General features: G+C 44.7%; 1 protein-coding gene across 4 annotated transcripts in view; it reads right to left on the bottom strand.

Moving 5' to 3' along the window:
* Positions 1-16,549, bottom strand: part of Utrn (utrophin) — a 485,772-nt gene that overhangs the window by 461,187 nt on the left and 8,036 nt on the right. Inside the window, exons 1-2 of one of the 4 annotated variants that reach the window (XM_005065869.4) lie at positions 11,442-11,573; positions 4,283-4,450 (exon numbers count right to left, since the gene is read on the bottom strand). In XM_005065869.4, coding sequence (XP_005065926.1) covers positions 4,283-4,361 — 79 coding nt within the window. In that variant the 5' untranslated portion in view covers positions 4,362-4,450; positions 11,442-11,573. Of the gene's footprint in view, positions 1-4,282; positions 4,451-10,778; positions 10,991-11,242; positions 11,331-11,441; positions 11,574-16,549 lie in introns of those variants that run through there. The other 3 variants (XM_040758232.1, XM_013127296.3, XM_021224511.2) reach the window with 3 other exon arrangements.

The raw sequence follows: 16,549 nt of genomic DNA, 5'->3' as shown, positions 1-16,549 counted from the left end.
TCACAACAGGAACTCACACAGGGTAGGAACCTGGAGGCAGGAGCTGACGCAGAGACCATGGATGGGTGCTGCTTACAGACTTACTCATCATGGCTTGTTCAGCCTGCTTCCTTATAGAACCCAGGACCACCAGCTCAGGGATGGCATCAGCCACAACAGGCGGGGCACTCCTCCATCAATCACTAATGAAGAGAATGCCCTATAGCTGGATCTTATGGAGACATTTTCTCAACTGAGGCTCCCTCCTTTCAGAAGACTCTAGCCTGTGTCAAGTTGATACAAAAGTAGCCACCACACCCTGTCTCAAAAAAAAAAAAAAAACCAAAGCAAAACAACAAACACACACAACAAAATGAAAAAAAAAATTTAAGAGCACATGAAATTGGAAAGGAACAGTAAGGAGAAGTGAGGAATTGCAGGAGAGGGGACTGGAGGTAGATTTGATCAAAACATGCTATGTTCATGTATAAAAATCTCGATTTTTTTTCAGATTTTTCATTCTCCAATAGGAAAATATTCCTTTGTAGGGGGTACAGGTGTTTCCTTGAGCTGGGACTTCACTAAACTGCCCTGTCTGTCTCCCAAATAGTGTGGTTACAGGCATGGGCCACCACACCTGAGTTCTTTCTGATTTTACATGCAGCAAAGGCTAGCCTTGAACTCCTGATCCTCCTCTCTCCACCCCCCAGCATTTGGGATTATAGGCAAGTAACAGGTGCCCAGCAAATAATCCTTCTTGAAAACAGAGGGAGGGAGGGAAGAAGGGAGGGAGGGAGGGAGGGAGGGATGAAGGGAGGGAGGGAGGGAGGGAGGGAGGGAGGGAGGGAGGGAGGGAGGGAGGGGAGTAGCATGGAGCATATCCAGTAAGTATCTTTCCATGTAGTTACTGCATAGTTCACTCCTACTATGTAATGTGGACTTCTAAAAGTCTCTTGACAATTCATCAACTTTGGAGTACCTTGAGATAATACCACTGTATACTAAGGATTTGCCCTAAACAAAATTGGAGAATGTACTTTCCAGAAAACAAGATGACTCACAGGCTCATTCAAATCCAAATTTATCTGCCAATTTTTGCAACATAATCTAGCCAAAGGAATGTGATTCATATCTCAGCTATGCAGTAGCTAAATTTTCATCGTGTTTTGAAGTAGGTGCCACTAAAGGGGGAGAGGGCATAGCCATAACCCTGGCATTAAAACACTACAAGCAATTTGAGAGTTTTTAAATATATTAAGATCTAAATAGTACAGGTTTATCAAGAAGTTTCAGAAAACACATATGGACAGTAGGAAAAAGAATTACCACAAATACCAAGAGGATTTGGGTGCATATTTTACATTTTTTTATTCTTTTTTTTTTCAGGGGTAGCAGAATCTCATAATGTAGCCCAGGCTGGCCTCAAACTCAAAATCCTCCTGTCCCACCCTCCCAAGTGATAGCAGGTATGCCACCATGGCCAGCAAATTACTTTAGATTTATTTATTTTGTTATTTTATGTGTATGAGTGTTTTGCCTACATGTATGTATGTACGTATATGCACCGTGTGTGTGCCTGGTGTCCTCAGGGGTCAGAAGAGGACATCGCCTACCCTGAGACTGGAGCTGCAGATGGCTGTGAGCCATCACGCAGGTGCTGGGAAGGGACCCAGGTCCCCTGCAACAGCAGCAAGTACTCTTAACCACTGAGCCATTGCCCTTCCACCAGCAATCTTTAAAACCATGCTTTTCATACCAATAACTTCCTGCATCACAATCACTTCATGATATATCAACAGCATCTTCCATGTTTATAATATTTGTACATACTCACACATACACACACATCGATATCACTTTTTTATGAATACATACCTACTTTAGTCGTGTGCTCTAACTTAATTATCTCCGCTCAGATTCTGTGTAATCTACGCAGCTGTGCGATCCCAGGAAAGAAACAGTAAGTTCGCTGCTATTTCTAGAGTCACTTGACTGAGAACAGGGGTTTTAAATAAAATAGTAACAACCATAGCACTGATGATCATTTCTAAACACTCTAGGCAACAATGACCTAACTCCTGCCCAAGTCGGATTTTTATGGTATTTCCCATTTTCTTCTATTATAAACAGTCCTGCAGTCAACTGAAATGTACATTTATATCTCCTGCCTAGGATGAACCTCTACAAACAGAATTACTCAACCTGCTGATATGCCCTTCTTAAAAAAGCAGAACACTGGGTGATCAAGATGGCTGGATAAACACAGCAGCCTGATTTGATCTCCTGAACGCACAGGGTGGCGGGAGAAAACTCACACCCAAAAGCTGTCCTCTGACCTCCACAGGCCTGCTGTGGCACGGATACCCCACCCCCATGCACACACAAATGAATATTTTTGAAAGCAATCAATCTTTGGCATCAAAAAGGATATAGCGTAACAGATTACACTGTGGCAGTGTATCAATGAGCCTTATTAGCCTTTTTAAGACATCATTTTAAATTTGGAAGTGTGGATACTCAGCATATACTCTAGAAGTTAAATTTTTACATAGTAACTGTTCTCCAGTAGACAAAGCCAGAGAATGAGTGATAAATGTCTAAGGTCTTTATTTTGTATCTGTTTTACCCATTATTATTGTAGACGTGTCGGGGGGGGGGTGCACACGCACACACGCACACATGCTGCTGTGCATGTAGGGATGAGGACAAAGCATGTGGAAAGCATTCTCTCCTTCTACCTCTCTTTACTGGGGTTCAGAGGACTGAACTCCGGCCATCCGGCTTCCGCAGCAAATGCTTTATCCACAGAGCCACCTCCCTATCCCCAAATCCAAGGTCTCAGTGCCAGAGTGGTCAAGTCACAACGAAACTAAAAGGTCACTCCTCTTCACAACTCACAGGCTACGAGACAAACAGAGAAACCCAACCATCTCTCCTCCACTCTCCTGTCACCATACACATTTCTAAATACGAACTCTGTGCCCTTGAAATGAAACATAAGAGAACACGACCTCCTCAGAGGACACTTTACAGCTCGTACACCAAAGGACAAGCCAACAGCACCTTCCAAAGATTCCTTAAGCTACAACAGTCACTGCACAGTCACAGCCAAATCTGTAACATGCGGACATTTTACCAACCAAACACCACCAGCACTATGAAGGGAGATGTATCTCCTACAGATCACATTTCCTGCACATATTTCGGCAGTTTCAAATAAGAACAATGTGCTCTTACCATCACCCAAGGGCATTTCCCACAGCAAAAATCACCTCTGAGTTCCATTTGTTGTTGTTTATGTTTTGAAGAGTGACGCCAGATATAATGTTTGTAACACTGGAGTCACTAAAGGACAATGTTCACAGCCAGGACAGAGCTCAGAAGGCCCTGCTTGCTCAAAAAGATCTCCCCTTTGGGCCTGTCTCGGAATCACGTTGGAAGCTTTTTTAAAAAATACAGAAATTTTCATTCAGTGGGTTTGGAGTGGAGCCAAGACATCTGCATTTGTAAAAAAGAAAAAAAAACTCCCCAGTTGATTCATTTGAAGAACCAGAATTGAAAAGCAGCAGTTATGTAATAATAAGACGGGGGGGGGGTGACATCCGAAAATGTTCACTTAGAAATCATTGGTCTGTCTTAGTCTGGCTGGTTTGATCAGATGCGGAGAAACTGCACCTTGAGAAGTTACCATTTCACAAAGGGAAGAGGTCACATTCCAGCACTGACCTACAAGAGCAACATGGTAGGTGGGCATAAGGTAATGGAATCAATCCCACACAAGATCTTTCTGCCAGAAACTATGGTATTCACTACTCCAATCATGTGACTCCCTTCTGTTTTCAGGAAATAAGGAAAAGCATTCGACTATGTTTGCGCATCTTTTTTAATATATAACTTATTTATTTTTATTTCACATGCATTGGTGTTTTACCTGCATGTATATATGTGTGAGGATGTGAGATTTCCTGGAAGTGGAGTTACAGATAGCTGTGAGCTAACATGTGGATGCTGGGAATTGAACCCGTATCCTCTGGAAGATAACCCAGTGCTGTTAACCACTGAGCCATCTCTCTATCCACTTTGTATGTCTTATTGACAGTAATGCTACTCCACACACAAGGCAACAAAAGAAGACTGAGAAAGTAAAACTGCCCGGGTAGAAATGGGATGTCACCTTTAACAGAACAACCGACACTGGGCAGAATCAAGTTTCTCAGGAGAACAATTCGAACCATGCTAAGGAAGCTCTGTCTTCAACACAGTCTACACAGAAAGATCCACGGCAGGAGCTTTCATCACTCACCAGATCTGGACTTAATGATATCGCTGAATTCATTCTGCCCATCATCAGGCCTGGCTTCAAGGTCTCCATACTTGGCCATCGTAGCTGAGTTTCAATGTAATCCAAAGGGTTTCCCAACTCTTCTGCAGACTGTCAACTCTGAATAGTGGCCCAGCTTGGCATGAATACCTAAAAGGAAAAGAGAAAGGATTGACTAGAAATGCATAAACATGTCCCTTATTGTTTTCCTTCTGGCGTATGTCTGTGTGTTCATGTGTGAAAGGGATGGACATTGACATATATGTGTGCATGTGGAGGCCAGAGGTTAGTGTTGGGTGTCTGCTTCAACTGATGCTCTCCACCTTAAGGCAGGGATTTGGGAGAACCCCAAGGATCTCATGAATCCACACGCCACATGCTGGCTTTACAAAAGGGTCGCTGCCCCTGCCAGGCATTTGCATGGGTGCTAGGATCCAGGAACAAGCACTTTAACCACTGAGCCATCCCCCAGGTCCATGTATTCTAATACAAGTAATATACAGTAACCAGTAAAAATTTACTGGGCATCCAACATGGGGATTTGACACAGTCTCATCCACGAGGATTTGACTGAGCCTCACAGGTACTAGGAGATTCATTATATAATGAATTACTTCATTACAACCCTGATAGTTGACAACTGTACAAAGGGGAAATGTAAAGCAATAAAGGCATTAGGTGAACAAAGCTGTCCTGCCCAGGGCCACTGAGAAGGCTTCCTTGAAGATACGACATTTAAACCTAGCCTTCAAGGAGAGGAAGAAGTTAATTAGCCAAAAGGGAAGTAGTAAAAAGAAGAGCTTGGTATGTGAAGCAGGAGTGCCACCAAGGATTGGGAGGGCTGATGTCAGTGCTTTGGGACAATCAACATCCAAGAGGAAGTATAGCTGCAGGAATCATCAAGGAAGGAAGATGGGAACTAAGATTCCTAGAGAGGCTTTGATACCTGTCTGAGGACAATCATGAACAAAGAGGTGACATAAGCATGTTGACATTGGTGGCCAGTCAGGAGGCCAGACCAGTGAGGACTACAGCAGTGTGCTCATTAGAGAAGTTAGGTCACGAGTAAGGAGAAGCTGAATGGAAATTTTTCAGCTCGTCTCTGTGTTTGAAATTCTTTCACGCTACCACGTTAGAGGAAAACAATCCCAAACCTTGACCAGCAAACAAACATTACAAAAGTAACAACGGGGCATCAGGAGCCACAAGGGAAAACAAGGTGCACCATCCATAGAGTATTTCTGCCAAACTATCAGACATGAGCCTTACTGGGAGAGGGTGAAAAACAAATGGACCAGGGGAATAGAACGTGGCTCCATGGTAAAAAGCTTACTGTACAAACATGAGGAACCAGCTTCAATCTCCCATACCCAGATTAAAAACAAACAAACAAAAAAAGCAGGTATGTGGCATGTGCCTGCAATACCATCACTAGGAAACAGGAAGATCATAGCCAACGAGTGAGCCCCAGGTTCAGTGAAGGATCATGTGTCAAAAAGTAGGGTGGAAACATTGGAAGGAGACTCACTAAGCCAGTCTCTGGACTCCAAACTAGCATAGAAGGGGACAGGGGTCAATGGCACTAAAAACCAAAACTACCTGCAGACCCAACGACCAAATACAATCCTGGATTGAATTCAGAATTTGCAAAGAAAGCGTTATAGAGTTTACTTTAGACATTCTTAGTATGCCAATGTTAAACTCCAGGACTAATTAGTAGTGTTGTTAGGTAGGAGAACATCTTCCATTGTAAGATTAAATATTTAGCAGTGAGGTATGACAGTATCTTCAATGTCTATGCATTTACATATGTACATTGATATGCGTGTGTGTGTGTGTATACAAAGATACACATAGACAGAGGAAGCAAATATTATAAAGAAAGCAAGAGCAACTGGATATCTATTATGTTAATCTTTCTGTTATAGCATTACTAATATTACAGGCAATATGTGATTGTGGCCTCAACAGATTAGATGGGGGGAAAATGAGTGGGTACACAGGATATTAAATAAAGAGGTCAATAAGACTTGGGAACAGCCTGGGCATTAGAAATACATAACACTAGGATGCTGAGCGACGCCATTGGTGAATGAACTATCTACTGAGAAACACTGAGGGCACTGGATACAGAGGAAGAAATAATGTGATTTGGATTGGTTGAGTGTAAGTTTCTCCTGAGACATATAATGAAAAAGAACAAATAGCATTTGGAAATACGGAACAAGTTTCAGGGATGGTATGTATTATAGATATGTAGATTGCTGCGTTGCACAATGATACAGACTTTATTCTGGAAGGTTTATCACACCGACTCTGCTGCTCATAGGTATCACTCAGATAAAACAATCTAGTCTTGAGTAACTGTGAGAAACATTTTTTGGATCTAAAGAACTGAAGATCTGCCCTGCAGCAGCACCCATTCCTCAAGAACACCAGCAAGTACAGTGCCATACTGCTCACAAGCTTCCTGGATTACACTGCCCAGAAAGGAGCCAAGTTCAGTTTTAAGTTCAGCATCCGTCTCTTTCCTGGCCCCTTTACAAGTACCCCAATGCCATTAGTTAGGAATATGACACTCAAGACATCCACACAGTAACCTGCAGAAAAAGAATACAGATTCACACATTGAAAAGAGTATCAGAGGCATGCAAGGAGGTTCGTGTCTGCAATCCCCGAGGTAAGAGGAACACTGTGAGTTCTAGGTCTGCCTGAGCTGCCAAGTGGAACCTAAACACAAACGAACAGATGCTAGGGTTCATTTCTGGGTAGGAATGGACAACTGAAATCATTAGTGTTTTTATTTTATGTGTACATGTGAGTGCCTACATGTATGTCTGTGGACGTAGAAGTGCCAGATGCCCATGGAAGACAGACTGAGGGTTTCATTCCCTAGAAATGGAGTTATAGGTGGTTGTGAGCCGCCCAATGTGGGTGCCAGGAACAAGTGCTCTGAACCAATGAGCCACCTCTCCAGCTTCAATTCTCTCACCTAAGAATGAGCTGTGCAATATTGTTGTTTTAAATTTCGTGTTTGAATAATAGTATATTGTGTTCTATTATTTAACATCCAAGCACTATAGCCTCCAGTACTACATTATTATATAAATATAAGCATTATGCATCATAATAATGTCTCTTTCTACAAGTCAGGAAGCGACTAGAGTCCATTAACGATAGCAAAATGAGAGTTAAAGCAAAGGAACACTGGTAAATTGTTGAAACTTGACAAACCATTTCCGCTCAATATATAGACTGATTCATCAGTCTCCCAGACTTTATGGGACAATAAAAAGCTTTCAATGTTTATATGATTTTATGATTATTAAGAATTTACAGAGCAGGGAGGTGGTGGTGGTGCATGCCTTTAATCTCAGCACTGGAGAGGCAAAGGCAGGTGGATTTCTGAGTTCAAGGCCAGTCTGGTCTACAAAGCAAGTTCTAGGACATTCAGGGGTACACAGAGAAACTCTTGTTTCGAAAAGCCAACCTCCACCCCCCCACACAAAAAGAATTTGCAGACCTGGGTATGGTGACTCACGGCAATAATCTCAGCACTAGAGAAACAGAGGAAAGAGGGCCCCTAAAATCCTAGGCTAGGCTGGGCAATGGTGATGCACACCTTTAATCCCAGCACTCGAGAGGCAGAGGCAGGCGGATCTCTGTGAGTTCGAGGCAAGCCTGGTCTACAGAGCGAGTTCCAGGGTAGACGCCAAAGCTACATGGAGAAACCTTGTCTCAGGAAAAAAAAAAAAAAAAAACCCTAGGCTGGCCTGAGCTACACAGAAAATCCCATGCTAGTCTAAGCTGTCTAAAAATCAGAAAGAAACTAAAACGGCTGAGGACGTGATTCAGTGATATAGTGCTTGACAAGTATGCACAGGGTTCTGGGTTTGATCCCCAGAACTACAAAAACAAACAACATTAAAGTCAAAAGAGACAAGGAAAAAGGATGGCAGCCTGGCCATTTGCCAGTAACCTCAGCAGGAGAATCAGGAGTTCAAAACAGAGAATTTGAGGCCTTGAGGCCAGCCTGGGCTACATGAGATGGAAAAAAAAAAAAAAAACTCCCAAAGAATATCATTATAAAATTTTACATTCCTACTTAAAACTGCAAAACTGTGAAAGAGTTAGTAAACTTTTATGTGTATCTTAACATTTTTAGAGACCCAGAATCTTGCTCAGGGAATGTATAAACACTTTATTATGGAAAATCCCAATTGTCTAAGGAAAATTCTGTTTCCTGGAATGAAGTTCCTTCAAGAGGCAAGTTCAGTGCTCTTCTTTAGAACTAGTTTTAGCCAGGGACCTCCACATTAAGGTGTCTCAAAGAGTTTTCCACTCTATTAACAAGGCACCTGCCACTAAGCCAGATGACTTCTCACACATAAATAAATATTTCAAATGCATTTTTAAAAATGTATGTGTGAATGCCTGCCTTATGAGTGTACCTAGTGTCCAAGGAGGCCAGAAAAGGGCATAAGAAAGTGAACCTGAGGGCTGGAGAGATGGCTCAGTGGCTAAGAACATTGACCACTCTTTCAGAGGACCCGGGTTCAATTCCCAGCACGCACATGGCAGCTCACAACTGTCTAGCTCAAGACCTGACACCCTCATATAGACATACATAGAGGCAAAAACAACAATGCATATAAGATAAAAATAAATTTAAAAAAAGGACGTGAACCTGAACTGTCTCTTAACCACTGAGCCATCTTTAAATCTCTCTTAAAGATTAAAGTTAACTTGTATACAGAGCTCCTTCCATTTGCATATGACCAATAATGTTTCTTCATTATAATGTTTCATTCTGCCATTCTCCTTGAGATAATTTTTCCAACGTCCTCTTCTTAATAATGCAAATGCCTACTACACTGCAAAATCATAGCAGAAAAAAGTGAACTAGAAAAGAATGAAGAGGAAAGACACTAACAGAAGGTCACTTAAACATTTAACAGTCACTATCTCTTGTTGCCACTAATGTCCCAGGAGCTCCAATTTCAGTAAGAAAGTTTAAGAATACTTTCTTCCCAACTACCAAGTGCAAGCCAGGTGTGGTGATACACACCTGTAGCCCAAGCAATTTTGGAGGCTGAAGCAATCTCAAGGGCAGCCTAGGCCACAAATTGAGACCTAACTGAAAATACATAAATAAAATGCTACAATAATTAGCTGTGCAAACAGAATCAAAGCTTCCTTAATAACAACGGGCCCCAAAGAGGCTCCACTTGCACACCTGTGGAATGGAACGAACACACTCCACACAGATAAGGGAGAAACTAGGGGTGAGTGACCTCGAGGTTGTGCAAGGAACCCTACACAATTGCTGCCCAGTCTCCTCCCTCTGAATGACGGTGTAGGGAAAGGTTCTCGCACTGAAACCTACCCAACCCGCCTACAAGCACCACTTTCTCCTTCAGGGATGATGCTTCTCTATTTGTTACACACACCAGAACGCCAGGCGGCTTTAGAGGCAAAAGTTCAAGAACATACAACATTCAAAAAGTGTCATCATAAAAGAATACTCAACCAACCATGGGCAGCTGTGGCGGAAAGCTGTTAAATCTTGCAAAAACTATTCACTCACTAGTAACGAGAAGCTAGGAATGCTGGAGAGAGTGGAGAGGGAAGCCGAGGAACAAGTTTGCCATTCCACTTGTAAAGGAAACCCCTGAGTGCCAAGAACTGCCACTCACACTAGGAAGCGCTCCAGGGAAGGTTAATACCACTGTGATTAATGCTGTTTACAGACGCAATAAATTTTGGATAAACACCCAAAGGAGAGTTAAAGAGCTATCTCGAAGGTCTCATAAAACGCTCCTGTGTAGTAGGGGGATGGGGGTGGCTTCAGCGCGAATGGCCCTCGCCCTCACAGCCTGACACCCTCAGGCTGAACGACCCACGAGCTTCGAATTCCTCCAGCTCTCTCAGGCCCCAATGCTACCCGTAGGCTGCGTTCCCAGCGCCCACCAGCAGCCAGTCACCCAGAGTCCAGCCTGACTTCAGAGGCCCAGGACAAGTTCTAACCGAATGGATGCTGCAGCTGCCTCGCCATCCAGGAGATCCCGCCTCGCGTGGAATTCGTGCGCTCTGGCCAAGATGCACCCTCCCAAGCAACTCTTGGAGAGCCCACCTCTCTAAATAGTGGTGACCCAGGTGATCTGAAGGCTAGGAGGATAAAGGATGCTCCCTCAGGGAGACTCCAGAGAGTGCAGCCCGGAACTGCACCCACGAGCTCTAATTTGAGGGTTCGAAAAAGGCGGGTCCCTGGCTCTCAGGGGTCACACACGGTTTCTCCTCCCCTTGAAAATAACCCTGGAACGCCACACCGTCGGAATCTAGGGACTTGAAAAGTCTCTTCGAACAATGTGCCTTCTAAAAGTTGCACAGCTTACAATTAGTTCTTTGTTGGTTTTGGAAGTAGCCTTGGGCAAGCAAAGAGCCTCAGACCCCGGCCAAAATAAGGGGCATGAATTACCTTGTCAGTTGCAGTTAAGGGATGCCAAGAGTCCGGAAAAGCAGGCGACCAGGACTGCGCACCAATGAGGTATCCCCCCCCTTAGTCCCTTCAGCCTCTCCAGAGCTGCTGGCAGGGAGCGGGCGATCTCGCCACACTAGGGCCCCACCCTCGGGAATAGCAACCACACAGAGGTCGAGCACGCCCCCAGCCTGGAGGCCAGCCGGGAAGCGCTCCCCAAGCCACTGACCGCACAACCGCCTCCCCACCCTCCCGTCCGGGACACCGCCTGGGCCCCGCCTTCCCGGGACCTGAGGTGTGAGACAAGCTCTCTGGAGAGGCCACGTCCCCTCTTGGAGATTGCTAACCCTGCTCTCCCGCTCAGAGCGATGAACGAACAGGAGACACCCTCAGGAAGGGACAAGACGGCAGCACTGAAGCAGCCCGAGAAATCTGAGACATTGGCGACAAGTACAGATTCCCACCTTCTCATCCCAGCTCCCTCCCGCCCAGGAGGGGGGCGCTGAGCTCCCAGGGAAAGTGCAGAAGTTGGCCAGCCTGCTATTTCTGGACCGGGGTGGAGGAACCGCAGAAAGGTCCCACCTCCTCTCAGCCCCCGCCCCGTTCCCTCGGGGACTGCGGTCACATTACACAGCCCGGAGCTTCAATAATGCATGGGTTTACCTGCTCGCCAAGTCCCTGAGGCCCAAGGGCTCCTCTGGGCGTGTTCGGGTCGCAGGAAGCCTGGTGTGCGGGGGTCTAAGTTGGGCGATGCGAGGATTTTGGTTTTGCTTTTTCTTTCTTTTTTTAATGAAACGTGGAATGCCAGGCAAGATCCGAAAGAAGGAAAAAAAAAAAACTTGACACCGATTGGAAACGCCCCCCTGACTTGTGCAATCTTCCTGCCCGGTAGTTCCGCCAAAAACAAAACCGACCAAACGCTAGCCAGGGGCAGGCGCGCGCTGGAGTTTTCCGCCTGCAGGAATGACTCGAAAGAAAAGGGGCGCCACTCGCCGAGGTCGCCTGATCCGCTGAGGGAACCCGCGGCTCCTCCTCAGCCCTGGGCGGGAGAAATCCCGCGCCCGGCGCTGCCGGCTGCCCTCCTCCGGGGAAGGGCGACTCCACAACTTTGTACGCGAGAGCTGCTCGTGGATCCGACTCCTCCTCCCGGTCCTCCCCCGCCGCCGCCGGCCCCTTTGTTGGAGAGCGAGGGTGGGGCGCTGCTTGGTCAGCCCGCCACCCCGGGAAGGGGGCTCGCGTCTCCGGCAGGGCTAGTCCAGCCCAGGAGCCGTGGATCCCGCAGGTCGGAGCCGCCTCCCGCCCCCGCCGCCTGGTCGCTCGCGCGCCCTCGGCTCCCCGGCCCTGCAACTTTGTTCCGGGAGAGATCAGTCCCTCCCGGCTCCCGGGTCTGCCCTGCCACTGCCTAGGAAGCCACCGCAGGCCGGGCTCTCAGAACGTGGCGCCTCGGGTCACCTGACCGCGCGCCCGGTCAATCAGCGCTAGCCCTAAGCGCCCTCCCAGCCCGCAGTTGCTGGCTCCGTGAAGTGTGCGGTGCGGGAATCCGGAATCAGTCGTGCGTGCTAAGAGCCAGAAGCTGGAATAGTCATTGCGTGCACGTACTGTGCCCCTTATTCAAATTGTCCAAAAATGTGTGTCACGCCCCCCTAGGCATACTGGGTCTCTGATAGGGTGTCTTTCTCTCTTTCTTTCTTTCCTTCTTTCTTTCTTTCTTTCTTCCTTTCCATCTTTCTTTCCTTCTTTCCTTCTTTCTTTTCCTTCTTACTTTTATATAAATCTCGACCTGCTTGCCAACTTATCCCATCTCAGTTTACTGACATTATTGAGCCTGGAGTTCTAAATTCAAGGATATATTTATTCTATGCAATTTTCTTAGCATTGTTTAAATGCTGTAAAAATAACTCCAGGTGCACTTCTATTTTCACTAATATACACAAATAGTGTTGGTTCTGACCTTTGCATTTTTTACTCTGTGTGTGTGTGTGTGTGTGTGTGTGTGTGTGTTCGTGCACTTGATGCATTGGATTGGGGAGACAGCACTTAGGCTGAAGTCAGAGGACAACTTTGTAAAGACAGTTATCTCATTATGCTTGGACTGGAGGGATATCTCAGCCGTTAAAGACTAGGCTCACAACCAAAACATCTCATTACACCTTAATGTGGGATCCAAGGATCCAACTCATGTCTTCAGGCTTCAATACTAGACAAGCTCTTTACCAACATCTGTCAAACCTTTTTTTTTCTTTCAATTTTTCCAAGCAAACATACAATCGTTTACAGAACTTGTTGCAATCTTACGGGGTTAGCCAAAACATATCTAGGAATACATAACCTTGTGTTATGTGTGCATTGTTTCTTACTATACATTTCATCCTGATGCGTTCCTGGGACTTGGAGGGGAAGGAACAAAAATAGCAGGCAAAGTCCTCAGCTAGTATAAACAAAGAGGAAAGCATGGCTGATGATTGGGTGCTGGCTTATTGCTTCCTTAATACTTAAGGGTTAATTTATGAGCCAGTAAAAATAATTCACTAGCCTTGTGTTAATTACCAGTTGAAAACCTCTGCGGGCTGGGACAGGAGAGTCCTGGAAGAGTTTTCCTTCTTAAGTCTCTGATTTAGCAGCTTCCCTTTTGAGGAGTCCCTTCACATAAGCCCAATAGACTGTAAACACCACCTGGAAATTGATATGGCTTGCTCATTCACTTCCTCTGTCGACATCAATATGGGGTCCGCCAGGGTGGATGATACAGGTTAAAGTATGTACTAGAACTGTAGAAGTAAGAGAGACTGGAATAGTCACTAAAGATGCATGGAGTTCCTCAGTGAAGCATCCAAACCTTGAGCAAGCTGAAATTTGAGGTTTAAGATAGCTACAAACAAAACTCCTTGTAATCAAGGTAAGGAAACAAAATTATAACATATGAAACTTTTTGAGAATAAATAACATACATTCCTTCACAATCCAAAGAGCTGGAGTGTATGCCCAGAGTGGAGGTCCATAGAAGGGGCTCTGTTCCATTTTGACTTGAAAAAGATTCCTGGAACTATTATTAGCCAGCTGTAATGGTTTACATCTTCAATACCTAAACTTAGGAGGCTGAGGCAGGAAAGTCACAAGGTCAAGCAGGTATTAATATATATGGATGTGAAGATGAATTTTTTTAATTAACAAAACAAAAATAGGAGACTCTTGGCAGGTGCAGCAGTACATGCCTGTAATGTTAGCACTGGAAAGGCAGAGAGAGGCAAAAGGATCAATGCAAATTTTAGGTCAAACTGGTCTACATGGCGAGCTCCAGGCCAGCCAGGGCTATATAGCAAGACTCTGTTTCAAATAAAGCAAGAAGCTTGGGAGATTGTTCAGTGGGTAGAGATGCTTGTGCAAGTCAGGCAACCTGAGTTCAGTCTCTAGAAACCACATACATTAGTTATTTTCTGTTGCAGTGACAAAATAACATGACCCATGGCAACTTCTGGAAGAAAGGGTTTACTTGGCCTTACTGTTCCACAGGCAGAGTCCGTAATGGTGGAAGAGGCATGGTCCCAGGGCACAGAAGCAGGAAGCTGGTGTGAGTCAAGAACAAAGAACATGTGAGCTCAGGAGAATAGGGCGTGCAGTAAAGAAGAAATGCTAAAGCATGTCCTCACTTAGGAGGAGAAGCCTCTCTGGATCCAGACTGCTCGAAGCTTCCAGAAAACATTTAGGAAATGAGATGGTGCCAGAAGTAAAGGTACTTGTCATCAAACCTGATGACCTGAATTTGATACCCAGGATGCCTACAGTAAAGGGAGAAAACGGATTCTCACGAGATGTTCTCTGGCTTCTATACACATATTATAGCTCTTGATACACACACACACACACACACACACACACACACACACACACACACACAAATGCAATATTTAAAATTTTAAAAAGAAGATAAAATTAATGCAATAAGAGATGTGAATGAATGCACCAGTAAGATATATAACCTATAGATGTAATGGTTACTTGGGGAAGGTTTATCTTCTTCTGTGTGTAACCACTCATCCTCCATCCATACCCTGTAAACAAACCCTAACTAAACTCATCGGGTCACAAAAATAAGTAAATAAACAGAGACATGAAAATAGGAAAAGGACCAATGCGACAAGAAAAAGGATGATTGGGAGTGGGAGGGGAACAGGGGTGAATGTGATCAGAAAACATTGTACATGTGTATGACAATGCCGTAGTGAAGTTCCCTATTATGTATAGGTGATATATGCTAATAAAAAGAAAGTGTTTGAGCATGTCATAATGAATATGCATTAATATGGCTAGAAACATAGGCACGTGAAAAAGGAAGACGGTCCCTCTTTTCCTTTCCTACTTCTTCTTGGTAGGATCTTGCCCAGGCTGGCCTTGAACTTGTGATCCTCCTGACTCAGCCTCGCAAGTGCTGGGATGACAGATATGTGTCACCATGACCTGTTGAAAGTCATCAAAAGAAGTAAAAGTACCCACAATTCCCTGTCTGATTCAACACCCAATGAGCTTCCAAAGTCAAAACAGTGTTTACTTTCAACTCCACAAATACTATAACTCCAAGCAAGGATGCCTAGCAGGAAGAAGTAGTTGGGACAGTTTGGTACAGGTCAAAGAAAAACTAAACCTAAGTTATCTTTTTGACAGGAGGTCTGTCAAACTAGGGGAAGGGAAAGTGCATTATAGTCAAATGAGTTGGAGATAGAGGGTTCAGTAAGTGATAAACAGTTTTCTATGCAGAGATACTCAGGCTGAAGACAGTGCCCAGTTAAAGCTTTTGCCTAGAGTGTTCAAAGCTCTGGGTTTCTTTTCCAGCACCGAAAATAAAACAAAATAATTAAATTTAAAAACAGAAAACTTTGAGAAAAGGAAACAGAAAATAGGGATTCGAAGGAGGATAATGGCCTTCGAAGAATTTAGAATTCAGGGATTATTTAAATGGTGTGTTCATATCACTTTAATAAAAATAAAAACCAACAGTGGCCTGGTAGCACACAACCGTAATCTCTGTACCTAGGAGGCAGAGGTGGGAGGATCACAAGTTCAAGGCCAGCCTGAGCTACACAGTGAGACTGTCATAGAAAAAGAAAACAAGCATTGCTGGGCAGAGGTAGCACCAGCCTTTAATCCCAGCATTGAGAGGTAGAGGCAGGTGGATCTCTACAGAGCAAGTTCCAGGACAACCAGAGCTACACAGGGAAACCCTGTCTCTAAAAAAAAAAACAAAAAATAAAAAACCAAAAAAGGAAGGAAGGAAGGAAGGAAGGAGAAGGGAAAGAGAAGGAAAGGAAAGGAAAGGAAAGGAAAGGAAAGGAAAGGAAAGGAAAGGAAAGGAAAGGAAAGGAAAGGAAAGGAAAGGAAAGGAAAATCAGGGCTAGGGAGACATTCAAAGAAGCTTAGGCTTCCTATTCTTTTTCCATAATTACAAAGCAACCTTGACATTAGCTAGGCAGAATGGTGTCCTCCTCAAGAGGCTGAGGTAGAAGGATTGCTTTGAGATGGAGGCCAGTCTGAGGTACATAAGGAGTTTCAGGTCAGCCTGAGCCATGTGTTAGAGAGAGAGAGAGAGAGAGAGAGAGAGAGAGAGAGAGAGAGAGAGAGAGAGAGAGAGAGAGAGAGAGAGAGAGAGAGAGAGAGAGAGAAGAAAGAAGCTGTCATTTGCCTTTGAGTTAGGGCTCTTGGACTTCCTCATGAAGAGTCTATCAGACACCGTGATCAGCTTAGTCATTGGCATTTCAACTGCCTGAGTTAGTAATATG

Source organism: Mesocricetus auratus, unplaced genomic scaffold, assembly GCF_017639785.1.
Source record: "Mesocricetus auratus isolate SY011 unplaced genomic scaffold, BCM_Maur_2.0 Super-Scaffold_100018, whole genome shotgun sequence".
Taxonomy (NCBI): domain Eukaryota; kingdom Metazoa; phylum Chordata; class Mammalia; order Rodentia; family Cricetidae; genus Mesocricetus; species Mesocricetus auratus.
This window is presented reverse-complemented; position numbering and strand designations above follow the sequence as displayed.